This window comes from Heloderma suspectum, chromosome 5 (genome assembly GCF_057233095.1).
Source record: "Heloderma suspectum isolate Gila_16-S chromosome 5, 16-S_ref, whole genome shotgun sequence".
NCBI lineage: Eukaryota > Metazoa > Chordata > Lepidosauria > Squamata > Helodermatidae > Heloderma > Heloderma suspectum.
In genome coordinates, this window is record NC_139462.1 from 85,106,354 (window position 1) to 85,129,665 (window position 23,312).

The 23,312-nt window shown below is 38.8% G+C and overlaps 1 protein-coding gene across 2 annotated transcripts in view; it reads left to right on the plus strand.

The window, feature by feature from the left end:
• Window positions 1–23,312, plus strand: part of TENM3 (teneurin transmembrane protein 3) — a 445,596-nt gene that overhangs the window by 75,750 nt on the left and 346,534 nt on the right. For both annotated transcript variants that reach the window (XM_084856497.1, XM_084856499.1), the window contains exon 3: window positions 3,585–3,677. In XM_084856497.1, the coding sequence (XP_084712623.1) occupies window positions 3,585–3,677 (93 nt within the window). The remainder of the gene's footprint in view (window positions 1–3,584; window positions 3,678–23,312) is intronic.

A 23,312-nucleotide genomic window follows, 5' to 3' on the forward strand; every position in this document is an offset into this window, starting at 1 on the left:
CAGCTGGAATTGTTTAGCTTGGATAAAAGGAGGGTAAGGGGAGACATGACAGAGGTCTACAAAATTATGCATGGTGTGGAGAATGTGGATAGGGAGACATTTTTCTCCCTCTTTCAAAATAGAACCCAGGATCATCCTATGAAGCTGATTGGTGGGAGATTCAGGACAGATAAAAGGAAGTACTTCTTCACACAGCAGATAGTTAAACTATGGAATTCGCTACCACAGGATGTAGTGATGGCCACCAATTTGGAAAGCTTTAAAGGGGGTTGGACAAATTCATGGAGGAGAAGGCTATCAATGACTACTGGTCTTGATGGCTATGTGCTATCTCCAGTACCAGAGCCAGTGAGCCTCTGTACACCAGTTGCTGGGGAACATGGATGGGAGGGTGCTCTTGCTCTCATGCCCTGCTTATGGATTCCTGGTTGACAGCTGGTTGGCCACAGTATGAACGGAATGCTGGACTAGAAGGACCCTTGGTCTGATCCAGCATGGCTCTTATGTTCTTAATAATCTCTGTGGCAGCCTGTAGCCTCCTCAACATTCCACATTTCAATTAAAGCTATCATGAGGAAGACATCATGAGGTAATTCCTCCCATGGGGATTTTTCAGTTCAGGAAGTGCAGGTGGCCTGGGAGGCTTCAGAGCAATGGAAAGATGTGTGATGTAGAGAGAAAACCACACCGCACCCTTGGCCACCTCGTAGTGATTAGGTAAGCTCAAAAACGAGAAGAAATTCAAAATTCTGCCTCAGAAAAGTGGAAGCCTCAACATAGTTGATGCTGTTGCCACTTTCAGGAGCAGTGCAATGAACCAAAAACCCTCAGGAAAAAAGAAAGAACCTGTGCTACAACCCCCGCCAATAGCGAGCCCTATCTGTGAGAAACTGTTAGAGACGTTCTCCTCCCCTAGGAGAAATTCATTGAAATTGTCTCCCAAATTTCTCTGCTCACAGGTAAGGTGGAGAGTTTTGAGAGGCTATTTATGCACAGCTCTAATCCACTACTCTAGAGATATCTGGAGACGTTTGTGGTCCCTTTGCTGATTTCTGCTAGTTCAAATCTGGAAGTGCTCTGATGATTCTTAACGCTGACCATGTCTCTAAACTTCATGGTCTTGTAGAGGTGCCACTGGGTCTTATCCACAGAGATACTCACTTGACTGATAAACTCTTTGGGTGAATTACAACAAAAATTGTTAATTTCTAGATCTTATTTATGAACTTACTAGTTTGTGGGTAGATGTGAAGCTAGGGAAGTTCCCAGGTCAGACAAATTTCCAGAAGGAGCAATCCTATGGCCGTTAGTGGCTAGACGGCCATAAGATATGTTCTTTCCTGGAGAACTGACCTCTGCTCACTTCTGCGCTGCCTCGGAGGCAGCGCGGAACAACCCCATTCTCCGCACTCCCAAGACGAGCGCGGAGTGGCCAGAAAGGGGTGTGGCTGGGGGCGTTCTGGGGCAGGGGGAGCGTAACTGCCTGTACGACACATCCTATGAGCTGCAATCGGCTGTCTAGCCAAAAAAGCAGGGCAGGAGAAGCATGGAGGGAACAATCCCCTCCGTGCTTCCCCTGCCCTGCTTTGGATAGGCGGTCACCTCCAAGTTCGGAGGCGGCCACCTATCTAGATAGGATTGCTCTCTTAAGATCTTAAAAGAAGGACTGGGCCACAGTATCAGCCAGTAGACAATTTGGGGATGAAATTGGGTCTTTGTAGGGGAAATTACTCACTTTGCCTTCACATCCCCTGCCCCCCCTCCTCCGCAAACGGCTCTGTGCAACCACAATGATCACTACCATTTTGCTGGTTAATCAGAACAGTTGTCAAGTTGCCTGAGCAATGTAGAGACACTTTCCTGTCTTCCATTGCTGAAACAGAGAGTGAATGTCATGCCCCCCCTTTGTACAATGGGTGACTCTCATGCCCCCTCTGAAGCATTTACTAAAGTTGGAGTGCAACTTTGCAGCCTGCCAAGAAGGCTACAAAATTAAGTTAGTTTAAGCTCACTTGTACTTAGAATCAACTGTACGCTATGTAAGTGTGCTGAAGAGAAAAGGTTAAAACCTGACCCCACAGTTCACGGAAGGCATTTTCTCTTTAACAGCAAGCATCTGCAGCAGCTCCAGCTTCAATTTATTGAAATGGTCATGTGTATTCTAAGGGCCAAAACAGAGATTACTTTAAATCTTTATCTAGCAACTACATGTTTTGGTCATTTTTGCTCTAGAATAGGTGCAGGGCCCCTGATCCGGATTTTAAAAGTCCCCTTTGCTAGGATTCTGATCTGGATTAAGGCTATTGCACCTACTGTAAAGTAAAAATGAGGGGTGCGGAGGCATAGTTACTAGTTACAGTTTTAAAGTAATGTCTGTGTTACCCCTGAGCATGATCTTTGAAGCCACTTGGAACATTCCAACATGAGGAGTTGGGAATAACTTACAGTGCTGACCAAAGAGTGCCAGTTCCTAGCTAGGATCCAATGACCAGAAAAGCCTGTGAGAACTTTTGGGGAAGACCTTCAAGGCTAGTGGGACTCTTTTATCAGATATCAAGAAATCCAGCTTGGGTGATTATAAAAGCAAGAACTGGGCAAAGGCAGGTTCTCAAGGAACCCAGTATGTGGGGAATGCTGAACTGGCTGGAGATGAGAATCATGAAGATGAAGGGAACTAGTTCCTATCACCTTAGAAAGACAATGTGTCCTATGCATCAGCTGAACATCAGGAGTCACTATCCACCTTCTGTTGCCTGGACTCTGACCATGCTTTGATAGATGTTTAAGAGGAGCATGGAAATGGACCAATATTTGCCAGGTAGCTTTATGGATTCTTATGGAAGCCCACCAAACTAGGAGGACTGCTATATGCTCTAGCAAATGTAGCAGCAGCCTACTGAATGGGACGTGCTGTGCCAATTCACTCCTCCTTATTAATATGCACTCTACTTTCTTTTCTTTCTTTTTTTACCAGTCCTGCATTATTTATAACAAGACTATGTTTTCCTGCTGCTTTCATTTAGATACTGAACAGGTTTTAATCAACTGAACAGAATTTTACTAGTACGTTTAAGAATAGGCAAGGACTTATTCTAAGAGATTATAAAATCATGAATCCTTTCTGAATATAGTTATGGTCTTCCTTGCATAAAGGGTATGGGAACATAGCAGTAGATTTGCAATGAATAAAATATTGTGCATCTGTTTTAGAATATCTCTTACTGCTGTAACTTATAGTTCGCCTCAGGCATATTGCATTGTAGCAAATCACTTTTTATTTGTTAATACTAAGGGCACAAACAATATGCTGTGTATCAAGCACAATAGCATATTGCTTTTTTATCCTGTTTGAACGAAAATCTAACATGTTGGCCTATATTTTGCAACTCTTGGTGTCTATGTGTGTGTCTCTGTGTAAATATCATGTAATAAATAAGATATGGGGGATTATGGCTACGAATTGATTTTTTTTGCCAGGATGCCATGAGGTGGTAGGTACCCTTTGCCATTTTTAAAATGCCTTCAGTTTCCAAGAAGGTTCAGTCCCTCTAAATGCAACTTTGATGTTATGGTTTTCTCAACAGGCACTACTGCTCAGCCCACCCTATGTTGGAATGCTGCATATCATGATGAGGATCTGATCCTGATTGGAGATACTGAATGCCACCAAAATACAAGTAAATAAGAGTAAAGATAATTATATAATAAATACAAATAAATAACAGTAAAATGCTGCTTCACAGGTTTACCACAATTTGGTAAACTCAAATGGTCTTTATGGCAAAAAATGGATTTCTGGACACAAACATACCATTAAATATTGTTTTTACAATGATGACATATTTCATGCATTCCTCTTGTCAGGAACTTGTATTAAAAAGATATAATAGGGTTGCCTTGTGTTATAAGATTCAGTGCCAGCCACAGGGGCGTCATTATATGTAGGCCTACTTGGGCATGGGAACTGATCTTTTGAGCTGTCCTAATCGCCTTTTTTTAATATATATATATTTTCCCATTGGCTTGCACTGGAAAACAGAAACAGTCATGACTTCTTTAGTTTGTAATTTGGAGACCTGGTAGCCCCCATGGTGCTAACTGTTATAATTTTTTTTGTGCTTCCATATAAGTGCATGGAATTTGGGGACCTGGCATCCCCCATGGAGATGACTGAGCCTGCCAAAGTTCAGATGGGTCCAGTGGCTTTTGTGCTAGCCACAGGTAAAATTTGCTTTTCTCAAGAAAATCTGTCAAAGTAAAGAGCTATAATTTTTTTGTGATTCCACATAAATTCATAGAATTTGGGGACTTGGCAGCCTCTATGGAGCTGACTGAACCTGCCAATTTTCTAGCTTTTTTGCTATCCATGGGTAAATTTTCCTTTTCTCAAAGACTAAAAGAAAAAGTAAAAACTGTCAAGCCACACGGGATTAGAGATCCTAATCAGAAAGTGTTTAAGGTGACCATTAGGAGGTCACTATCCCTAATCTCTGGTGTAGGGGTTTTTTTAGGTTCAAAAAAACCTCTGTCCCCCTGCTTTTCTGCTCTTACATGCCCACTGTTGGGAGCTTGCTTGCAATGAAATTTTGAAGAGGGAGAAGGAAGGGAAGAAAGATCTTCATGTGAAATACTGGTATTTCACACAGCATCTGATTTTACTGCCCCAAGCTTGATGGTAAATGGTGAAGTTCACCTCTATAAGCTTCTGAAAAAGGAAACTGGCTTGTCAAAAGTTGATCTAGGTAAATTTCAGTCAGTGCTTCAGTCTGCACATGATCAGTAGTGGCCATAGCTGCAGGTTTGTATGCCTTGACTGAAATCTGCTGCTGATACGTGCTGAAAGAAGGGTGGGGGGAGCTACTAACGTCTAAAAAACATAAGTTGGATAAACTTATTTCCTTAATAGTGTAGGTGTTGTAAATCATGACCAGTTTGATAACTAATCCATTACAAGGCATTAAGACCTCAGAATTTATTCCTACAACAATAGCTTCCTCAAATTCCAGTCCTACTTCCTTGAGCCAATTGTTGTAGCGCAAGTGGGAGTGCTATTTAACAATCATGTATCAATTATTCTTCCCTCTTAGTGGTGGGCATTGATTTTTTAATTAAAAAATGAATGTTGTGCTTTTCAGCTTGTTTCCCCAGAGTCTGCATAAAAGGAGAGCAGCCACAGAATATGGGGAAAACAGTAGTGCACATAAAACAATCTGGATTTTTCACTCTAGATTAGTTTGTTTCGGAGCACATAGGTAGTGCTGTACTAGGTTACTACCTGGTGGATGTATACATGTAAGTAGTTATTTATAGGAAGCAAGTTATTCATCCCAGTCAATTTAGCAGCAGATACCAATGTTTACATAATGCTCAGCTATATTGTGAGATTAGTAATATTAGAGAGCCACAGAACAAATACTGTACACAGATGGAAAATAGCTGCATTGCTCATTTTCAGTTAAAAGTCTATTATCTTCTAAGCACAGGGCAAGATTTACTGATTCCAACTCACTGTTTAGTTGTTTTTTTCATCTAGAAAAATGGATAAAATATGGAATATTATAGAAATGGGAAAAACATAACTAATCAGTTGAGGCTAGGTAGAAGTCAGGCTAGCCCAGCAAACTTTTTGTTAAGTGGATACCTTTTCTAAAGTTCATTGCTCCCCGGTATGATATATTATGTTCTGAATATGTATGTTCTGATTTATTATGTATTATGTATTTAAGTATTTGTTTAAAATTTTATGCCTAATCTTTCAAATTTGAGTGAACCTCATGATTTAATCGTACTATAATAGTTCTGTATTTCTGTTTTTTCTGTAACTTTCCGGGTATTTTGTCTTGTGTAGATTGCTTGGGGAGGAGAGTGAATGTTGACTGGAGAATTATTATTGTATATGTGTATTTTACTTTGTTTTTCATCAAAGGTCTCAAATACTAAAATAGTAGTTTAGAAAAAAGATACTTGTATTGGGGGTGGGGAAATACCTCCCTGTTGATCTCTTTCTTGGCTTGCAGAACGGAAGCATTTATAGCAGGGGAGGGCAACCTCTGGCTCACAGGTCTAATCTGGCCCGCAGAGAGTTGAACACCCTCCGTGGGCAGTGCCCCCTGCCCCTCCCAAAGTCCCACCCCCTGAGGAGATGAATCCCCACATTATCTTCTATAGTTGTTGAAAAAAACTCTCTGTGCTTGCTTTTCAAAGTGTTCTTCCCATCAAATATAGATGAAAACAGTTAGATGAAAGTTGTACCTGAACAAAAGAATAGCAGTTCCAAAGCTCTCAATATGTCATGGTCTAGGACTACAAACAGTACATGTTTATACATAACAGTTATTTTTAGCACTACAGTAACTACACATTTTAAATAAAAACCTTACATTTATATTTGTGCCTTAGAGTGTCCAGAACACTTCAGTAATTTTTACAGTAATTCAACCACTGAATATTATTACCTCCCATATTGAAGGTGGGGACAAAGACTGAGAGATGATAGCTTGCCTAAGATCACCTGGTGCAGAGGTGGGGAATGTGTGTCCCTCTAAAAGTTGGTGGGCTGAAACTCTCAGCAGCCCTAGCTCAACCTAGTGAGTTCATGACTGGGGACAGAGTTCAACTTGGAAGCTTCCCATTTCACACTCTTGGCCACTATGCTATTTGTTGTTCAGTCATTCAGTCATGTCCGACTCTTTGTGACCCCATGGACCATAGCACGCCAGGCCTTCCTGTCCTGCGCTTTCTCCCAGAGTGGGCTCAAGTCCATATTCATTGCATCAGTGATGCTATCTAGCCATCTCATCCTCTGCCGTCCCCTTCTCCTTTTGCCTTCAATCTTTCCCAGCATCAGGGTCTTTTCCAGTGACTTTTCTCTTCGCGTTAGGTGGCCAAAATATTTGAGCTTCAGTTTCAGTATCTGTCCTTCCAATGAGCACTCAGGGTTGATTTTCTTTAGGATGGACTGATTTGACCTCCTTGCAGTCCAGGGGACTCGTAAGAGTCTTCTCCAGCACCACAGTTCGAAAGCATCGATTCTTCGGCGCTCAGCTTTCCTTATAGTCCAGCTCTCACAGCCATATGTTGCTACTGGGAAAACCATAGCTTTGATTATACGAACCTTTGTCGGCAAGGTGATGTCTCTGCTTCTTACTATGCTGTCTAGGTTTGCCATAGCTTTCCTCCCAAGGAGCAAGCATCTTTTAATTTCATGGCTACAGTCGATCTTGGAGCCCAAGAAAATTAAATCTGTCACTGCTTCCATTTCTTCCCCTTCTATATGCCAGGAAGTGATGGGGCCAGATGTCATGATCTTCGTTTTTTTAATGTTGCGTTTCAAACCAGCTTTTGCACTCTCCACTTTCACCCTCAACAAGAGGCTCTTTAGATCCTCTTCACTTTCTGCCATTAGGGTGGTATCATCTGTGTATCTGAGGTTGTTGGTAATTCTCCTGGCAGTCTTAATTCCGACCTGTGATTCATCCAACCCGGCATTTCTCATGATGTACTCTGCATATAAATTAAATAAGCAGGGCAACAATATACAGCCTTGTCATACTCCTTTCCCAATTTGGAACCAATCGGTTGTTCCATGTCCAGTTCTTACTGTTGCTTCTTGTCCCTCGTACAGGTTTCTCAGGAGACAGGTAAGGTGGTCTGGTACTCCCATCTCTTTAAGAATTTGCCACAGTTTGTTGTGATCCACACAATCAAAGGCTTTAGCGTAGTCAATGAAGCAGAAATAGATGTTTTTCTGGAATTCTCCTGTTTTCTCCACGATGCAGCAAATGTTGGCGATTTGATCTCTAGTTCCTCTGCCTCTTCGAAACCCAGCTTGTAATTCCGGTAGTTCTCGGTTCACATACTGCTGAAGCCTAGCTTGTAGGATTTTGAGCATCACCTTGCTGGCATGTAAAATGAGCGCAATTGTACGGTAGTTTGAACACTCTTTGGCATTGCCCTTCTTTGGAATTGGAATGTAAACTGACCTTTTCCAGTCTTGTGGCCACTGTTGTGTGTTCCAAATTTGTTGGCATATTGAGTGCAGCACTTTAACAGTATCATCTTCTAGGATTTTAAACAGCTCAGCTGGAATACTGTCATCTCTGCTAGCTTTGTTGTTACTAATGCTTCCTAAGTCCCACTTGACTCCACTCTCTAGGATGTCCGGCTCAAGTTCAGTGACCACACTATCATGGACATTCAGATCTTTCCTGTATAGTTCTTCTGTGTATTCTTTCCACCTCTTCTTAATCTCATCTGCTTCTATTAGGTCCCTGCCTTCTTTGTCCTTTATCATGCCCATCTTTGCACAAAAGAAAATAATGGTAAAGTACTGTAATAAATATGTGGCATGGCATTTAAAGTATAGTATTTAAAGTAAAGTATAGCCCTATTCAAGTGTTCTACATCTGAGTAGAATTAACATGTTAATTGAAAAATGGAGATATTTTCTAGGGTTCTAAATTATGCAGGTTCCTATTCAAGTAGAAAAGGCACCCTGCTGCAGAAGTTTTCCCTCCAGTTTTTGGAAGGCAACAAGGTCAGTGATGGAGTTGGGGGAGCTAGCAGGCTTATCTTTCCTCCCCCCCTCTTGTGTTGATTCTGTTCACAATCAAAAACCTGAATAGAGCTTTAAATTGCAGACATTCTAAATGTAAGTACCATCAGCCCAAGGAGGAGGTGATGCAGCGTCATTAACCTTGCAGTCTAGTAGTGTTCATGTAGTCTGGGACCCAGGAAAATAGAGGACCCTGGATTACACATAATCTCTGTAGGCAACATTCTGTCAGTGCATGGAGGCAGGTAAAACAACCAATGGATGTGATACCAATCTCCACTACACTTGTTAATCATACCTGAATTTTGAACAGGTAAGCAACTACAGAAAATGCAAGACAAGGAAGAAGTAGGTTCTTGCATTCATGCAAACCAAGAGGATAATAGAATAAGGCAGTCATATACTTGCTTACTTAGAAGTAAGTCCCACTGTGTTCAAAAGGACTTATTCTCAGGAAAGTGTGCATATGACTGCAGCTTAAGACACTGCTATATTAGTATCATTAAAATACTTGTAAAAATAGTTGAAATACCATAATTCGATATAAAAGCTAGCTTTGCTTGGTAATATTTGTTCTGTCTGTATGTATGTTTCCATATAATCAGGATTTCTACAATACATGCATAGGAATTATTTTTTTCTTTTCAGATGTTGTCATATGAACTTCATGTCAGATACCCAAAATATGTATAGAGCAGGATTATAGACATCTATGTGCCAGGTTACCCATAAAGAATATGAAACATATCAGGTGGAGAGGCAGCAAAGGTATACAAAAGTCTGTTCTCTTTTACATCTGCGTCACAAATGACTAACATAGATACATGTGACTAGGTAGACTAGTAAAACTTGGTGTGGACAAAATATGTCTAGAGTAGGATTACAGACATCTATGGGCCAAGTTATCCATAAAGAATATGAAACATAACAGGTGGAGAGGCAGCAAAGGTGTACAAAAGTCTGTTCTCTTTTACATCTGGGTCACAAATGACTAACATAGATATATGTGGCTAGGTAGACTAATAAAACTTGGTGTGGACTAGTAGGTTTTGCGGACATATTTGCAAGGCAGATTTAGAATTACTAAATTTCACAGAATGAAAGAACATTATCATTTTATCTTCTGTAATCTGCTATACACAAACACATATCTGAAAACATTTCCAGCAGCTTGAAATAAGAGATTAACAGGGCAACCTCATACATGTTTACACAGGAGTAAATCCCACTGAATTCAATGGGGCTCATGCCCAGGTAAGTGGGTGTAGGATTGCAGCCTTGCTACATACTCCTATACATTTCTACTCAAAAGCAAGCCCAAGAAAAAAGCAAGACTTCAGTTAGGCTTACAGGCAAGTAAGTATAGGCTTGATCTGTTAACCAGTTTCTGTCAAAGATGACCAATTATTGGATTTTTTTTTTCTTTGTGTCTGAGACCATCATTTTTTGGACAGTCTCAGCATTGCTATAAAAAAAACCTTTCTAAAATTTCCCATTAAGGTTCTTGTATAACCAGCTATGACCACTACAGTTCAGTGTTCATTTTTTCAATCTATCATTTAAAGGCTAAAGGAGCAATAATTGATAAGAGAGATAGGTTTGATATTGGCATAAATAGCATTGAAAAATAAAGGGGGCTAGGGAAGAATGGAAAAGAAGAAAAAGTGATTCACTGGTGCTTCTGATTACCTTCCCTTCTCTCCTGATCCTCTTTGCCATTAATCTGGTTTGTTTCTTATAATGAAACTAGGACAACACAGTATTCCTACAGACTTCATTACAGCCACTCCGCTGTAAGACTGGGAATTGTAGCCATAGTAAATTCTGCAGGTTAATACATCAGGGTTTTTTGCCTTAAGTATTCTGGATTACCATACAAGGATTCTCTAAAATCTGAGTGGGATTCAAAAAAGGATTAACAGCTAACTCAGCATTGATTATACTTCCTTTTCTTTGTTGTTCCACAAGCCATCTCTCTGGACAAGCCCAAACCAACTTTGATTAGATTGCCTAGACTTCTCCTTTGTTCTGAGAACAGAACACCAAGGTGATTAGTCACCAGCTAATTTTTTGCCTGAACAAGCAACAAATTCCTTTCAGTTTCATTTTTTTGTTTTTATTTTAGATACATTTGTCTCATGAAGCTTCTTTACAAGAACTAACACACTTTTGAGCAGTTAGAGTTGATCCAGTAACATGTATTACTTTTATCTGTTCACCAGCATTTTTATGTGTGTGAACCATGCTTACAATACCTTGATGAGACTCCAGAGCAGCTGTAAACAGCTGCCTCATCACTTACCTTCATGAATCACTACGCCTAGGCCTTATTGCCAAAAACAATACACAGTTGGGCAGAGTGCTCTTGTAACCTCAACCATCTTTTCACATCAGGTACTGTTTTTGCTTCACCTGTTGGTATAACTATACAATGATACTTAGAACATAAGGTTGCTTAGCTGAAAATAGATGACTTCTGAGTGAGCTCTCATCCATTTACATTTCTTCTTCCTTTTTGCTCTCTGAGAATTGCATCATTTTAAAATTGTCTTTCATTATGAAGTGTATTTTGTATGAATGCATTCCTGTCCAGTTTGCTCTTCAAGTGTTGAGAGATTAAGGGGCTTGACAGGTATGATAAGGCAGGACTTTGAAAAGCCAATAGGAGAAATATTGCAGGCTTGGAAAGATGAAAACAGTCCATCACAATGAGTGCTACTTTTGAGATCTGATTCTAATTATCAGCAGAACATTGAAAAGAACAGAGAAAACTAGAAGTAGCCTGAACACGCCAGTATCCTTACTTCCATGCTTCCTAGGCATTGCTCGTTGAAAGATCTGGGTTTTTGACAGAAGTTTAAATATGCATTTATATAACAGTAGAGGTGCTCAGGAAGACCAGCTTTTACATGGAACAATTTCTGCACTATTTCCACACCTGTGCATGAGTAGTATAGATTTATTCAGCAAAACAAATCTGATCACGTTGTGTGTTGCATTTCATACTGGCAAATAGTCCCAACTTTGCATGGGCTGGAATAGCCCTTAGTTTGGTACAGTGAAAGCTTCAAGCAAAGTTAAACAGCTATCAGACATATTGTGCCTGCCCCTTTCTGAGTGAAGCCACACCCTGCTGAAACGTCTAGGCATGGCATAGGAGGGGCAGCCATATAATTCTGTGCCTCAGACTACCCCTCCCCCAATCCCTCTTCAAACATTCTTGACTGCAAAGCTATGCACCGGTTAGGGAAGTCTGCTACCTATTGACTGAGGGTGGTACTGTATACTTCAAACACAGAGACACATTAACATTAATTAAAATTAATTATTGCATAATAACCCAATGCCCTGAGGTGCACAGCCCTAGGGTCTCCTTAGTATGCATCCTTCAGGTGTCTACATTTCATGGTCTTGGTACTATGGCACTGACAGGCCAACACACATCCTCTTTTATTATTATAGATGTCAGAATATAACAGAAATTTCCAGTTAGCTACTTTTCTCTCATTTAATATCTTTGTCACCTATCGAAATAGAAACAAAGACCAAATCTATCAACAAGTTTATCAAATGTTTTACTCAAATGTAGATACAATGCTCAATTCACATATTTAACAGCACACTTTGTTAGCAATATATTAGTAATACAATGCTGTTCTCACACAGACACCAATAAAAAGGATGTTGTATGTATATAGTCTGCATAATCATTGGCAGTATGATAGGACGTGACTCTTCTCTTGAGAGTGTGGCTGTCTCCTATCAGACATTTTTACTGTGATGCAATAAACAACATTAGAGGACAATCTTGTGGTTATATTATGTTGACATAGTGTAGTCACAATCTGTACAATCCTAGCAGCAAAGTCAAAAGCAAAAGATTAGAAGTACGAACAAGATATAACATAGAAAAATGAAGCACTTCTACAGTATTCAAGGCAATACGACTGGCATTGTGTACTGACAAGACCCCATACCCATGCAGATGGCACCAATCAACATGTTTCCTAGTAATTAGGATGGCAGCTGAGGCCACAGGCTGAGATTTGAACTCCTTGCAGCACAAACACAACCAGGGTCAGCCTACTAAAACCAGCCCTATTGACAAAGAAATTGCCAGGGCTTGAAAAAGGAAATGGTGCTATTCCATTCATAACAGCCAGCACACACCCATAATCCAAATACTAGTACTATTCAATAGGAAAAAATCCCAAATCCATCAACAAGTGTGTTGAATTTTTATTCAGATTTGGATATGAACCTCAGTTCACATATTTAACAACACACTTTTGTCAGGAAGAAGGATAAGGAATAGATTGATAAAGAAGAATGTATATTGAAATAGTGAGCGATACTATCATCTAGCTGATAACCTGGTGCGAAATAACACTGCAGTGGGAACTGGGGGGGGTGGCTTCTGGATATGCCCCCCACAAAATCTGCTGGCAAGACAAAAAAAAAAGGGAGAGGCAGCAGTATTAAAATCCAGGCCTTCCAGTACCAAAGGCAGCCACATAGCCACATGATCAGACAGAAGGGAGTTTTAATAATGGAGCCTTTGTAGTTTCTCAGGGCCATGACATGTTCCCCTAGGCCAGTCCATGACACCCAGGCATCCTAGCCATATAAGCCAATATTTTTGCTCTTCAATGACTCTTCCCAGTTTGTTGTTAGTCTTGGCTGGTTGTTGTTTGTATAAATTCCATGTCATCAAGGTCACCAGAAGTGTGCCCATAGTTCTTTAGACATGAAACCGAGTGATATAGCCCTATGTCATGTGACTTTATCTGTAAGCTGTGCTCTCTTGTTGGGCTTGTATTCACCTGGTGCTGGGCCATGATGGGCCACAGAGTTAGTCAGAATATTCTCTTCCACTGTGGCTGTGGATGGAGGAGGTAGTGATGGGACCGTCATCTTGGGCTCCCCTGTTACTCCTCTAGAGTGTTTAAACTTATTCCATCTCCTTTGCAGATGTAATATTACCCCATTGTTGCAGCAGGATCATCTCAGTGAGCATAGGATCCTGACTACCTTTTTAATTCTCTCCCAAAGTCATACTGTATGTTTAGTTTTAGTTTTAAGGAAATTACAAGTACAAACCATCCTTTGAAATCCATGTATAATAGAAATCATGTTGAAAAATCTTTGCAATCTTCTATGCTATTTCATTTATGGCCATTCTGATTATAACTCTTTGTCATTGTCTACATTTGAGTTGCATTCAGTGCCTTTCAACACTAATTGGTGACATGCTGTATGTCAGCATGATATCCCAAAATATTCAAATGGTCATCAAATCTATTTACTTCTATGAAGTAATGGACTTCAACTCTGTTTTAATTTATGAATTTCAATTCTTTTTAATTCAGAAGTAAAAGGATGGGCCAGCCACTTCTCATGACCCAACAATGCATGCTGACCACAAAGCTTTTCAAACTTGATGGCACACTTGATTGCTGGGTTGTGTCATCACTTTGGCACTGTTGACTTTGAAGTCAGTAAGGAAAATAGGATTTCAAACATCTAAAATATTTTGAAATATCCTCATCCAGTCATTCCTAGCAGCTTCTTATATTTTGTTTGGTTTAAAAGTATGCATTCCATTCCAGAGACTGCTGTGTCCTGTACTACCCAGAGCTTCTGTATGAGTAGACCTCCCCATTCACTTCAGTAGCAAATGTACCTGTGTGTATATATGCACCTATTTCATCCACTGAAGGCAAGGCCTTGGAAGGAGGGGGCTTCATTACATATTTATTTAATTGACTTGATTTATATCCTGCCTTCCTACCATGAAAAATGGCACACAGAGTACCTGTGCTTGGAGAGGATCAGTGGATTGAGATTAGTAGCTGCAATCCAGTGTTCAGTAAAAAGCAGAGTACCTGCAAGTGCATAGATTTATACAATCCATGGTTCATCTAGCACCGTGCTTCCTACTCTGACTAGCAGTTGCTCATGTTCACGCTTAAAGGTGGCACAGGATTCAGTTGTGTATATCAAAAGGAGGTTACTTGTAGAGGTAAGATGGAACATTGCAAGGGATTAGAAATATTGTGCTGTAGCTAATTCTATATTGTGCTGTAACTAATTGGGATAAATGCATGATAATGTGAAAATAGGTATAAAAATGAATACTTGTTGACACATAATTGTGAATATAAATAATCTATTATTATTTAAGAATACATTATTTTACCAACAAATATTACAGAAAGCTCATCTACCATTTGTGGATGTCCTGTAAAAAGTCTAGTTTTAACCTAATTAATTTGAGTCTGACTCAATAGATGTTTCCATAAGTTAAATGTAATTTAGGCATATTAAATGTTCTGTAGAATGGTTATCCTTCAAACCAGTAATTGGTTTGTCCATCAGATAGGCCTAATACAAAATTACAGCTAGTGTCAAACAATAGAACATAAATACTCTACATAAATGTCTGCAGTGTTCAAGATTGCAGTTTCAAATATATTTTAGTAGGCATTGTATAAGAAGGTGCTTTATTCTTGTTGGTACATTGGTAAACTTTTCCATAATGCCTGCTTTATTTTCAACAGCTGTTTATATGTTCAGTTTAAAGCATAGTTAAGATTAGTCATGTAAAGCCTTTTGAGACGGTAGGGAACATGATATTTTTGACCAGCTGCAAAAATTGTAACCTCATAGAGGAAAAATGAAAAGAATAAAAGAAAAGAAAAACCTGTTACTGTATCAGTCTTTTTTCTTTTCGTGCTTTTAAATGCCTATAAACCTATTATAGAACTCTAATGTTATCTTGAGCAATTCTTCATGATTCATCTGTTTAAGGGTTTTTAAAGGTTCAAGGTAAGGTTTCTTTAATTCAGTAGATTATTTGTGACTGTATTTATGGACTTTAAATCCAGAGAAAAGCAATGTTTAATAAAATGTGATTTAAATGACTATAAACCTATTATAGTTTGAGTAAATTAATGGAACAACATTAGAAGTCATGTATAAGGTCATAGTATGTTTGAATACTTCTGATAAAAATTGTCCAAAACCATTCCTTATCCTCTCTCCCTTTAAGTAATATAAAGTAGCTTGGTGAAACTAGGTTTCTTCAAGTTTATTTGATAGGAAAAGCCTTTCTTCAGTTAGAAGATAATTATCCTGTTTTCTGACTTCCTTGATGAAAAAAGGAGGCCATATACAGTATATTAGGGTCTGAAGAACAATGCATATGGTTTGAATTGAACATTCCTATAGTTTGGTTTGATACAGATATCCAAATGTGGTTTTACAATACAATGTGAGTTTCACATCCATTTGGGGGGCAATTGTTTCATGTTTTCATTCAACATTAGGGAATTTTAAAGAACCTTAATGTTGGAAGAAAGCTGTGAAAATAAAATAGTGTTTTAAAAACACATGAATATTGGGGGACTGTTTGTTATAATTTAGCCTGTGTACCAATAACATTTTAATTGTTAGATTTTATGTTGAAGAACTGAGAGAAAATAATAATTATTGTTAAAAAATAAAGTTTAAAAGAAAGGAAAGGAAAGGAAAGCTTGCCACAATACATCAACATATGTGTATTTTGCAAAGGACATTAAGACCCTGCCTGTGTGGACTGATGTTAAAAGCTTGTAATCAACCATGTGATAACATTTTCATCACCAGCCCATGCATGTAAGGTCTCACTAGATAATTCACGTCTTGCTAGTTTGCCAGACAGTTCCATATTATGGACCCCTAACGAAGCAACTAGTGACTTGCTGTGCAGATAAATCTTCATCCCAGTCTCTGGGGTTTACGCAGAATGGATGGATCATGCCCCAGATATTCATCTTTTGTACTAGGAATTATTGGCTGATGGAATAAAAAGAGACTGGAAAGAGCATATAATAAAATTTTTAATATTCATTTCCTGCCTAGGTCCTTGTGGTCTGTAATTAGTATTCATGTTTTGTGCACAAATAAAGGAAAATGAGAAAGTTAATAGGAGCAACATCCTCACAAACCTGAAATAGTGAAACAACAAAAGGAAGCCATTTGTCCTTCTCTGTTTCCTTGTAAATCATTACCAGGCTTGTCCATCTTGAGACCTAGTGTAAAAGATCCATTTTGGCCACCTCAAAGCTCGAACTATGTGATGGTTAATAAAAGTATAAAGGGGTTCAAATTGACTTAAATTCTTATCAAGCCCGTGCGTTATCTTACATTTGAACAATCCCCCTTCTCTGAAAGTTATGGAGAAAGTGGTCTGAAGACAATGTAACACCTCTCCCTTGAGTCTCATAAACTGGGATATTACAGGCCAATGTGTAATCTCCCTTTTCTAGCCAAAGTACTTGAGTGGGCATTTTCAGTTTATTTACACCCATTTCAGTCTGATTTCTGACTAGGGTTCTGGAATGAGACTGCCTTGGTCCCCCTTGACAGTCAACAAGAAAAATACAAGGGAAAAGTAACTCTGTTGATTCTCCTGGACCATTGCTTCTTTCATTAGCATTGGTCATTATATTCTTCTGGGTTGGGGAAAATGGACACTACTTTGCAGAGGTTCCACACCTACTTCACTGGGACATGCCAGCAAGCGGTGCTGGAAGGCTGTCGTTATTCCCTGTACGTGCTATCGTGTGGGATCAAAACGTGTGTTTTTAATATCTACATGAAACTGTTGGGAAACGCAGTCAGGTTTCGGAGTGTATTTTCATAAATATGCTGATGACACTCACATCCTTTCCATCCTTTCTCCTTTCCATCCAAACCACGTGTGGCAGTATCATTCATGAATGACAGCCTGGATCCAGTAATAGGCAGGATGACAGTAAATAAAGTGAAGCTTACTTATGGCCTTAGGAGAAGAGGTAGAATTGCCTGTTTTGAATGGGGTTACACTGTATGTAAAAGAGCAGATGCACAGCTTGGGTCCTCTCCTGGATCCAGGCCTCCTCTTGGATACCTCATGTAGAGACAGGGCCGGCCCACCCATTAGGTACAATGAAGCAGTTGCCCTGATGGCTGATAATGGGTGGAATGGAGAAAGCACCAGTGGCCTTCCCCCTCACCATTCACCTCTGTTGGAGGACAGAGCTGTGTGTTTCACGTGGCCTGCCCTATGCCCCTAAGCTAGTCTGCTGCCTTCAGGTGAGGTGCTGTCATATCACCAGTGTTGAAGTAAGGTTCAGCTGCAAGTCCAGACAGATTCTGTAATTGGAATTTGAGGGGTAGGGGGAAGCACCATCCTGTCCTTCATCTCAAGCAGCAAAATGTCTTGGGTCAGCCCTGGGTAGAAACTGGGGTTCTTTTTATTAGTTTTTGCTGATATACCAACTACAACCCTCTTTGAAGAAGAGACACTTCTCCACTACTGTGCATTCCCTAGTGATCTCCCAGCTAAAATACTGTAATGTGCTGTATGTGCAACTGCTCTTCAACGTTATTCAGAACCTTCAGTTGGTCCAGAATGTGACAGCAGATTTGCTGGCTAAGGAGCATATAAAATCAATACACGGGTTTCAATATTTGCAACTCTGTAGTTACATAAAAAGAAAACAGCATCAAGGACTTCTGAGAAAAACTTTAAGTTGTTATGAGGAATTAATTGTGAAGGAGTCTAATAAAAATGATTGTTATCTAGAATATATAATGCATTACTGACTATAGATTATTTAAAGGGAAGCAAATGTATGAATTCCTGGGGGGGAAATTAATGAAAATAAGATATTGCAACAAAAATGGTAAATTTAGCTTTACTAAAGGACCAGTTTTATCACAATGGTCAAACAATGCTCAACACCAGGAGTTAGCTTGGCATTTATTTAGGGCAGACAAAATATTAATAGACAGCAAATGGAGAAATAACAAGGTAGCCACTGTTAAAAGCTGCTTACTGAAAGTATGAAAAAAGTATTAACTTAATGTACAGTATGACATATAGAGGAACACTTCTGCCAATGTAGCCTATTTTGTCATTTCTGTAGTTTGATATCCCAGATAACAGTATCCCATTGATGTTCATTTGTCCATGAAGTGTCTAATATAGTTGCTATATCTATGTTATCCTTTAAATCAGACACTCTAACTCATCCATTTTGGCTTTGAGGCTTCCAGAATGAGCGTCCAAACAGCTATATATTTTGTCCTTCCTGTGCCTCTTTTACATGGGATTTTTCCTCTGGTAACTTAGAGTTTTTGATTGGCTCTCCAGTATGACATTAGCTTTTCATTATCATCTGTCATCATTTTGAGGGCATTGAGTATTCAGAATTAGATGCTTCTCAGTTTTTTCAGCTTTCCCCACAAGTCATTTTAGAAGCACTTGCATTCTGGTTCCATTTTGGTTCATGTTGCCTAATTCATCTATTTTGTACAGGCTTAGCTTCTCCCCAAAAGTTCACCTGTGCCCAACAAATTGCATTGAGACTGAAGGTCTGCCTGTTTAGCTGGCCTTGCACATGAGACAGGTAGAATTTCTGAAAATGCTACTTTGCAGGTTCTCAGCTTCAACTTCATAACTAACAATGTAAATCTGGCTCGCACAACCTCATGAGTATATATGCCAATGTTATCGGTGCTGCTGTCTACCATGACAGACTCATCTGCCATACTATCTGCCTATCTATACAGCCCACATCTCTATGCTCCTAGTACTATTTAATGCTGTTAATGACAATATATAACTACAACTACATAACATGGACTAAAGGTCACATTCACATTTCTGTCTTTGTTGTTGAAATTCCTTTTGCCTTATTACTAAGTCACCACCACTGCCAGTAAAATTAATTATCATAAGATTTCCCCCTTATTCACACTGATCAAGACTGCGACTAATTAGGGCATCAGTGAGTTCATGTCCCAGGAAACTAATTTAAAAATCCCCTCTGGATTTATTGTGAATTTCAAAATAGTCTGTCTTGATACCGTGCTAGAAGTTCTAGTGGATTTGAAGCCCAAATAACTGCAATTTGGAAAAATAAGGTTCTTCATGCAAAGTGATTCCAAAATTAGACAAGTGTTGAATACAAAAGCAATGCAGCTTCATGCTTTCATGTGTGAAGCGTAAAGATCTTGTGCTACCTATATTGAAATGTGATTGTTATTAATATGGAATAGAAAGCAAAAGAGTTTTGTCATTTGTGATGCAAATATGACATCCGCATTACAAATCAATATAAACAATAACCAAACCAAACAAAATGTTGAGCTTTCTATGTGAAAATGTCCTAAGCCTTTGCCAACTCGTTATAGGGCCAAAACTGTAAAACAGCAGGAATTGAAAGGAGGGGTTACAGTATATTTGGTTGCTCAAAAACCAGGCATGCTGTGACATGGTGCAATCTTGTACTGACATTGGTGTTTAAGATCTGGGCAGTATCAAGGCCAATCACACAAGTCCTTAGTGGGGATTATATGGATCAGTTGTGCATCAGCATGCAGCCGCTAAGTGCAACTGAGCCATATGGATTGTGTAGGTTGGTTGCACATCAGCTTGTAGCCAATATTAAACCAAGCCACTGAAAACCAACTTTGCAGACAGAGCAAAGGGAGTAGGACATTACCCACTTTAAGGTTTCCTAAGTACCAGAGTGACATTGATTTAGGAGGAAAAATAGAAAGGACAAAACTAAAGCTAGATCTAAATTATCAGTAAAAGGCATATGCAACTCCACTGTTCAATCACTGTTAACTGCAAAATTCATCTCTAAATAACTGCTTTAGAGGTGGCCTCTCTCAGCATCAGGTCATGGTTTCTATTTAAACCACTATTTTGTTTGCATTAAAAAGAGTACTGTAGGATCAGGCTGCAAGATTGCATTTATAGCACCTACTTATCCATTCAGTTACCCATCTTCTAACAGAAATTGTGAAGCATCTCCTAATATAATCTAGCTCTTTTCTAGACGAGTGTATAGGAACCATACCTTTATACCAAAAAAAGAGAAAAGTTGTTCTTAATATAACCAAGATGTCTCTTCACATATTGGTTGGCAATCAGATTGCTTGGGTTTTTGTTTTGTTTTTATAAGTAATCTATTCACACTGCCTTGTAATTGGTTATCCTCACCCATCACATGCTCTCCAATTGTCTTTTTTTACCAGGGACATTCTTGATTTTCTGGCATCTGTCCCTAGTAAGTTGCTGTCCCTGTTTTTGCCTTTTGCGATGCTTTGTTGAAATGTCATAACTGCAAGTTGCAAAATGGCTCATTCCTCAGGGTTCAGCTCCGTCCCCCAAGTCTCAAGAGTGAATGGTGGATGTATCTTGACTGTACTGCAAATGCATGTAAATGTATGTGGTGAATGCTAAGATACCACGTAATGTACAGCCTGCCATTTCACAAAGAGCAGCTGCTGAGGTTTATTTTGATTGGTTGATAAATAATGTGTAGGGTAATAATGCTTTTTCTAGCATATTTTATCAATCAAATCCTGCTTTTTGCTTCTAAACTAGTGCAGGTCAAAATATAGCAAAGTAAATAAATACATACAAAAGGTGGTGGTGAAGAGTTTTCACCAAGATGTAGTAATAAATGGTGGTGGTGTGTGTGGGTCACACAGTGATATCCTTGATATGAGAATAGGAGTGTTACAAGCTTGTCCCTATTTTCATCTCTGAAATTTTAGATGGTATGACATCATTTTAATGGGAGACAAAGCAGTGAAAACTGTCTTACATTTTTCCAAGTCCTGCACATTCCAAAACATAAAAGGTTCTTAGATAATCAATTTCAGTGTAACATTTCCATGTGAATGTACTCACGGGATCACGTCAAAAAGTGATGCTCTAAGCACCAAATATATCAGAAATGGCCTTTGTTTTTATTTTTCTCTAATTTGGCAAAACAGTTGTCAAATTTTAACTTATGGCTGGATGCTTATCAGGCAGAATTTTTTAAAAATGCTTTTCAGATTCTGATGGTCACTTTACTCTTGTGCATTTGATATAACTATCCATTATTTAGAGAGATCAACATTACAGTCTTTTATTTAATTCCAGACTGTGAATGCATTTTATCTAGTAGAAGTTTAACAGGAATAAAGAAGAAATTATAGATTTATTTGAACACTTCCTTTAATTCAGCAACTATTGTGCTGACAACAAAATGTCTTTGTCCAGGATTTTATTGGACTGGAATACATTAAATAGCAAATTTTAGTTCTACAAGTTACTTTATCTTGCTGTATTTTATGACCCTAAAAAAGAATACAGTAGGATTATCAGTGAACCACAAATATGTTTAAAAATTGTTTCCATTTATAAAAGCATGTGAACACTAAAAGAAACCATATGGGAATGAAAAAACACATATAGGTAAACAAGCTAAGAATATTAATTCCAGTATGCTTCATGTGGTTGTATAGATGTTTTCTTGTGCTGTATTTGATTGAAAAACAATAGATGACTAAATTTTAAACAAAAAAAGTTTGAAAACCTGAATAAGAAATGGAAAAGCACCTTGAACATAATAGTGCTATGAAATCCATCCCTGCTTGTGGTGAGATGAAAGCATCCATGAAAATAGCCATAAAACAATACACTCATACATCATATTGAAATTATTTCGGTACTATGTTTTATTATCAGATTTAAATCAAAGGCGAGCATGTAATATTCCACCATGCACAAAGGCCTCATGTGATGCAAGTATACATAAAGACATGTTTGCATAAGTCTACAATTCTTCCCCCTACAAAAAAGGGGTAGGAAAATCAGCTAGTCATCCTACATATGTATATTTGTAATGCAAAACCCCTGCATCACACATTGGGTGTGTTTGGACATCATGATAAACTGTGATTTATTGGGAAAAGAAAGAAAAACCCACAGCGAGCCTTGGGCTCACACGTTCTTCACTCCCATTCCTCTGGTGTGGCCACAAGAAGACTGGATGTTTTCATTTCTATTTCATTACATCTGAATCTTAAACTGTGGTTAATCTTAATGATGGTTTGTTGAAACAAGCCAGATTTATAATGCATGGTTTGAAGTTGGTTTGTTTCAAAGAAACCATGGTTAGGATTAACAGTTTGTCAGATGCAGATGAAACAACAAGATGCTGTTAATTAAAAAATGGAAGCAAATACTTCTGAACTCTTCCTCACCACCATTCCAGAGGAGAGAAGAAGGGAAGCATGTGAGCGTGCTGTGGCTCATTACCATATTTTATTGTGACATCCAAATGCAGCCATTACCTTCTGTGTATGGAAGATGACAGAAGGGCTGTGTGAGGGTAACCTTACCATGGTTATTAATTAACTACAGTGGTTTACAACTTAGACAATTCAAACTTTACTTCTTCTTCCTGATGTGGTTGGGTAACTGCTTGCACAAGTGCTTTATTTCCAAGGGTCATATAACATAGAGGAGGGACTTGCACAATATCATGGCTCTTCCTTTGTGGTCAGAAAAACCGAATTTGAGATTTTCTTGTTAATAGAACTAGAACACAGCATAAATTCCCTCCTCCAATATTATATGGCCTCAAATATTGTGTTGCTCATGTGAATGGACTGCTTATACAGCCAGTAATATATGCCTGTCAGTGGGGTAGCATGAATACTGACTGAGCTGAGAAATAAATGTATTTGCTTTTTACCACAAATTTGTTTTTACTAATCCAAGCCTAAATTTAGGAATATAGACATTTAGCTAGAATAATAGAGATGAACTTAAATCTGATCCTCCTGAAGGTGATTTGCAGAATAAATAGAAAAGAAGGCAATCCAAGTAAATAAAAAATGATTGGTAGCATTGTAGACAAATGGCCACGATTTCCTTTCC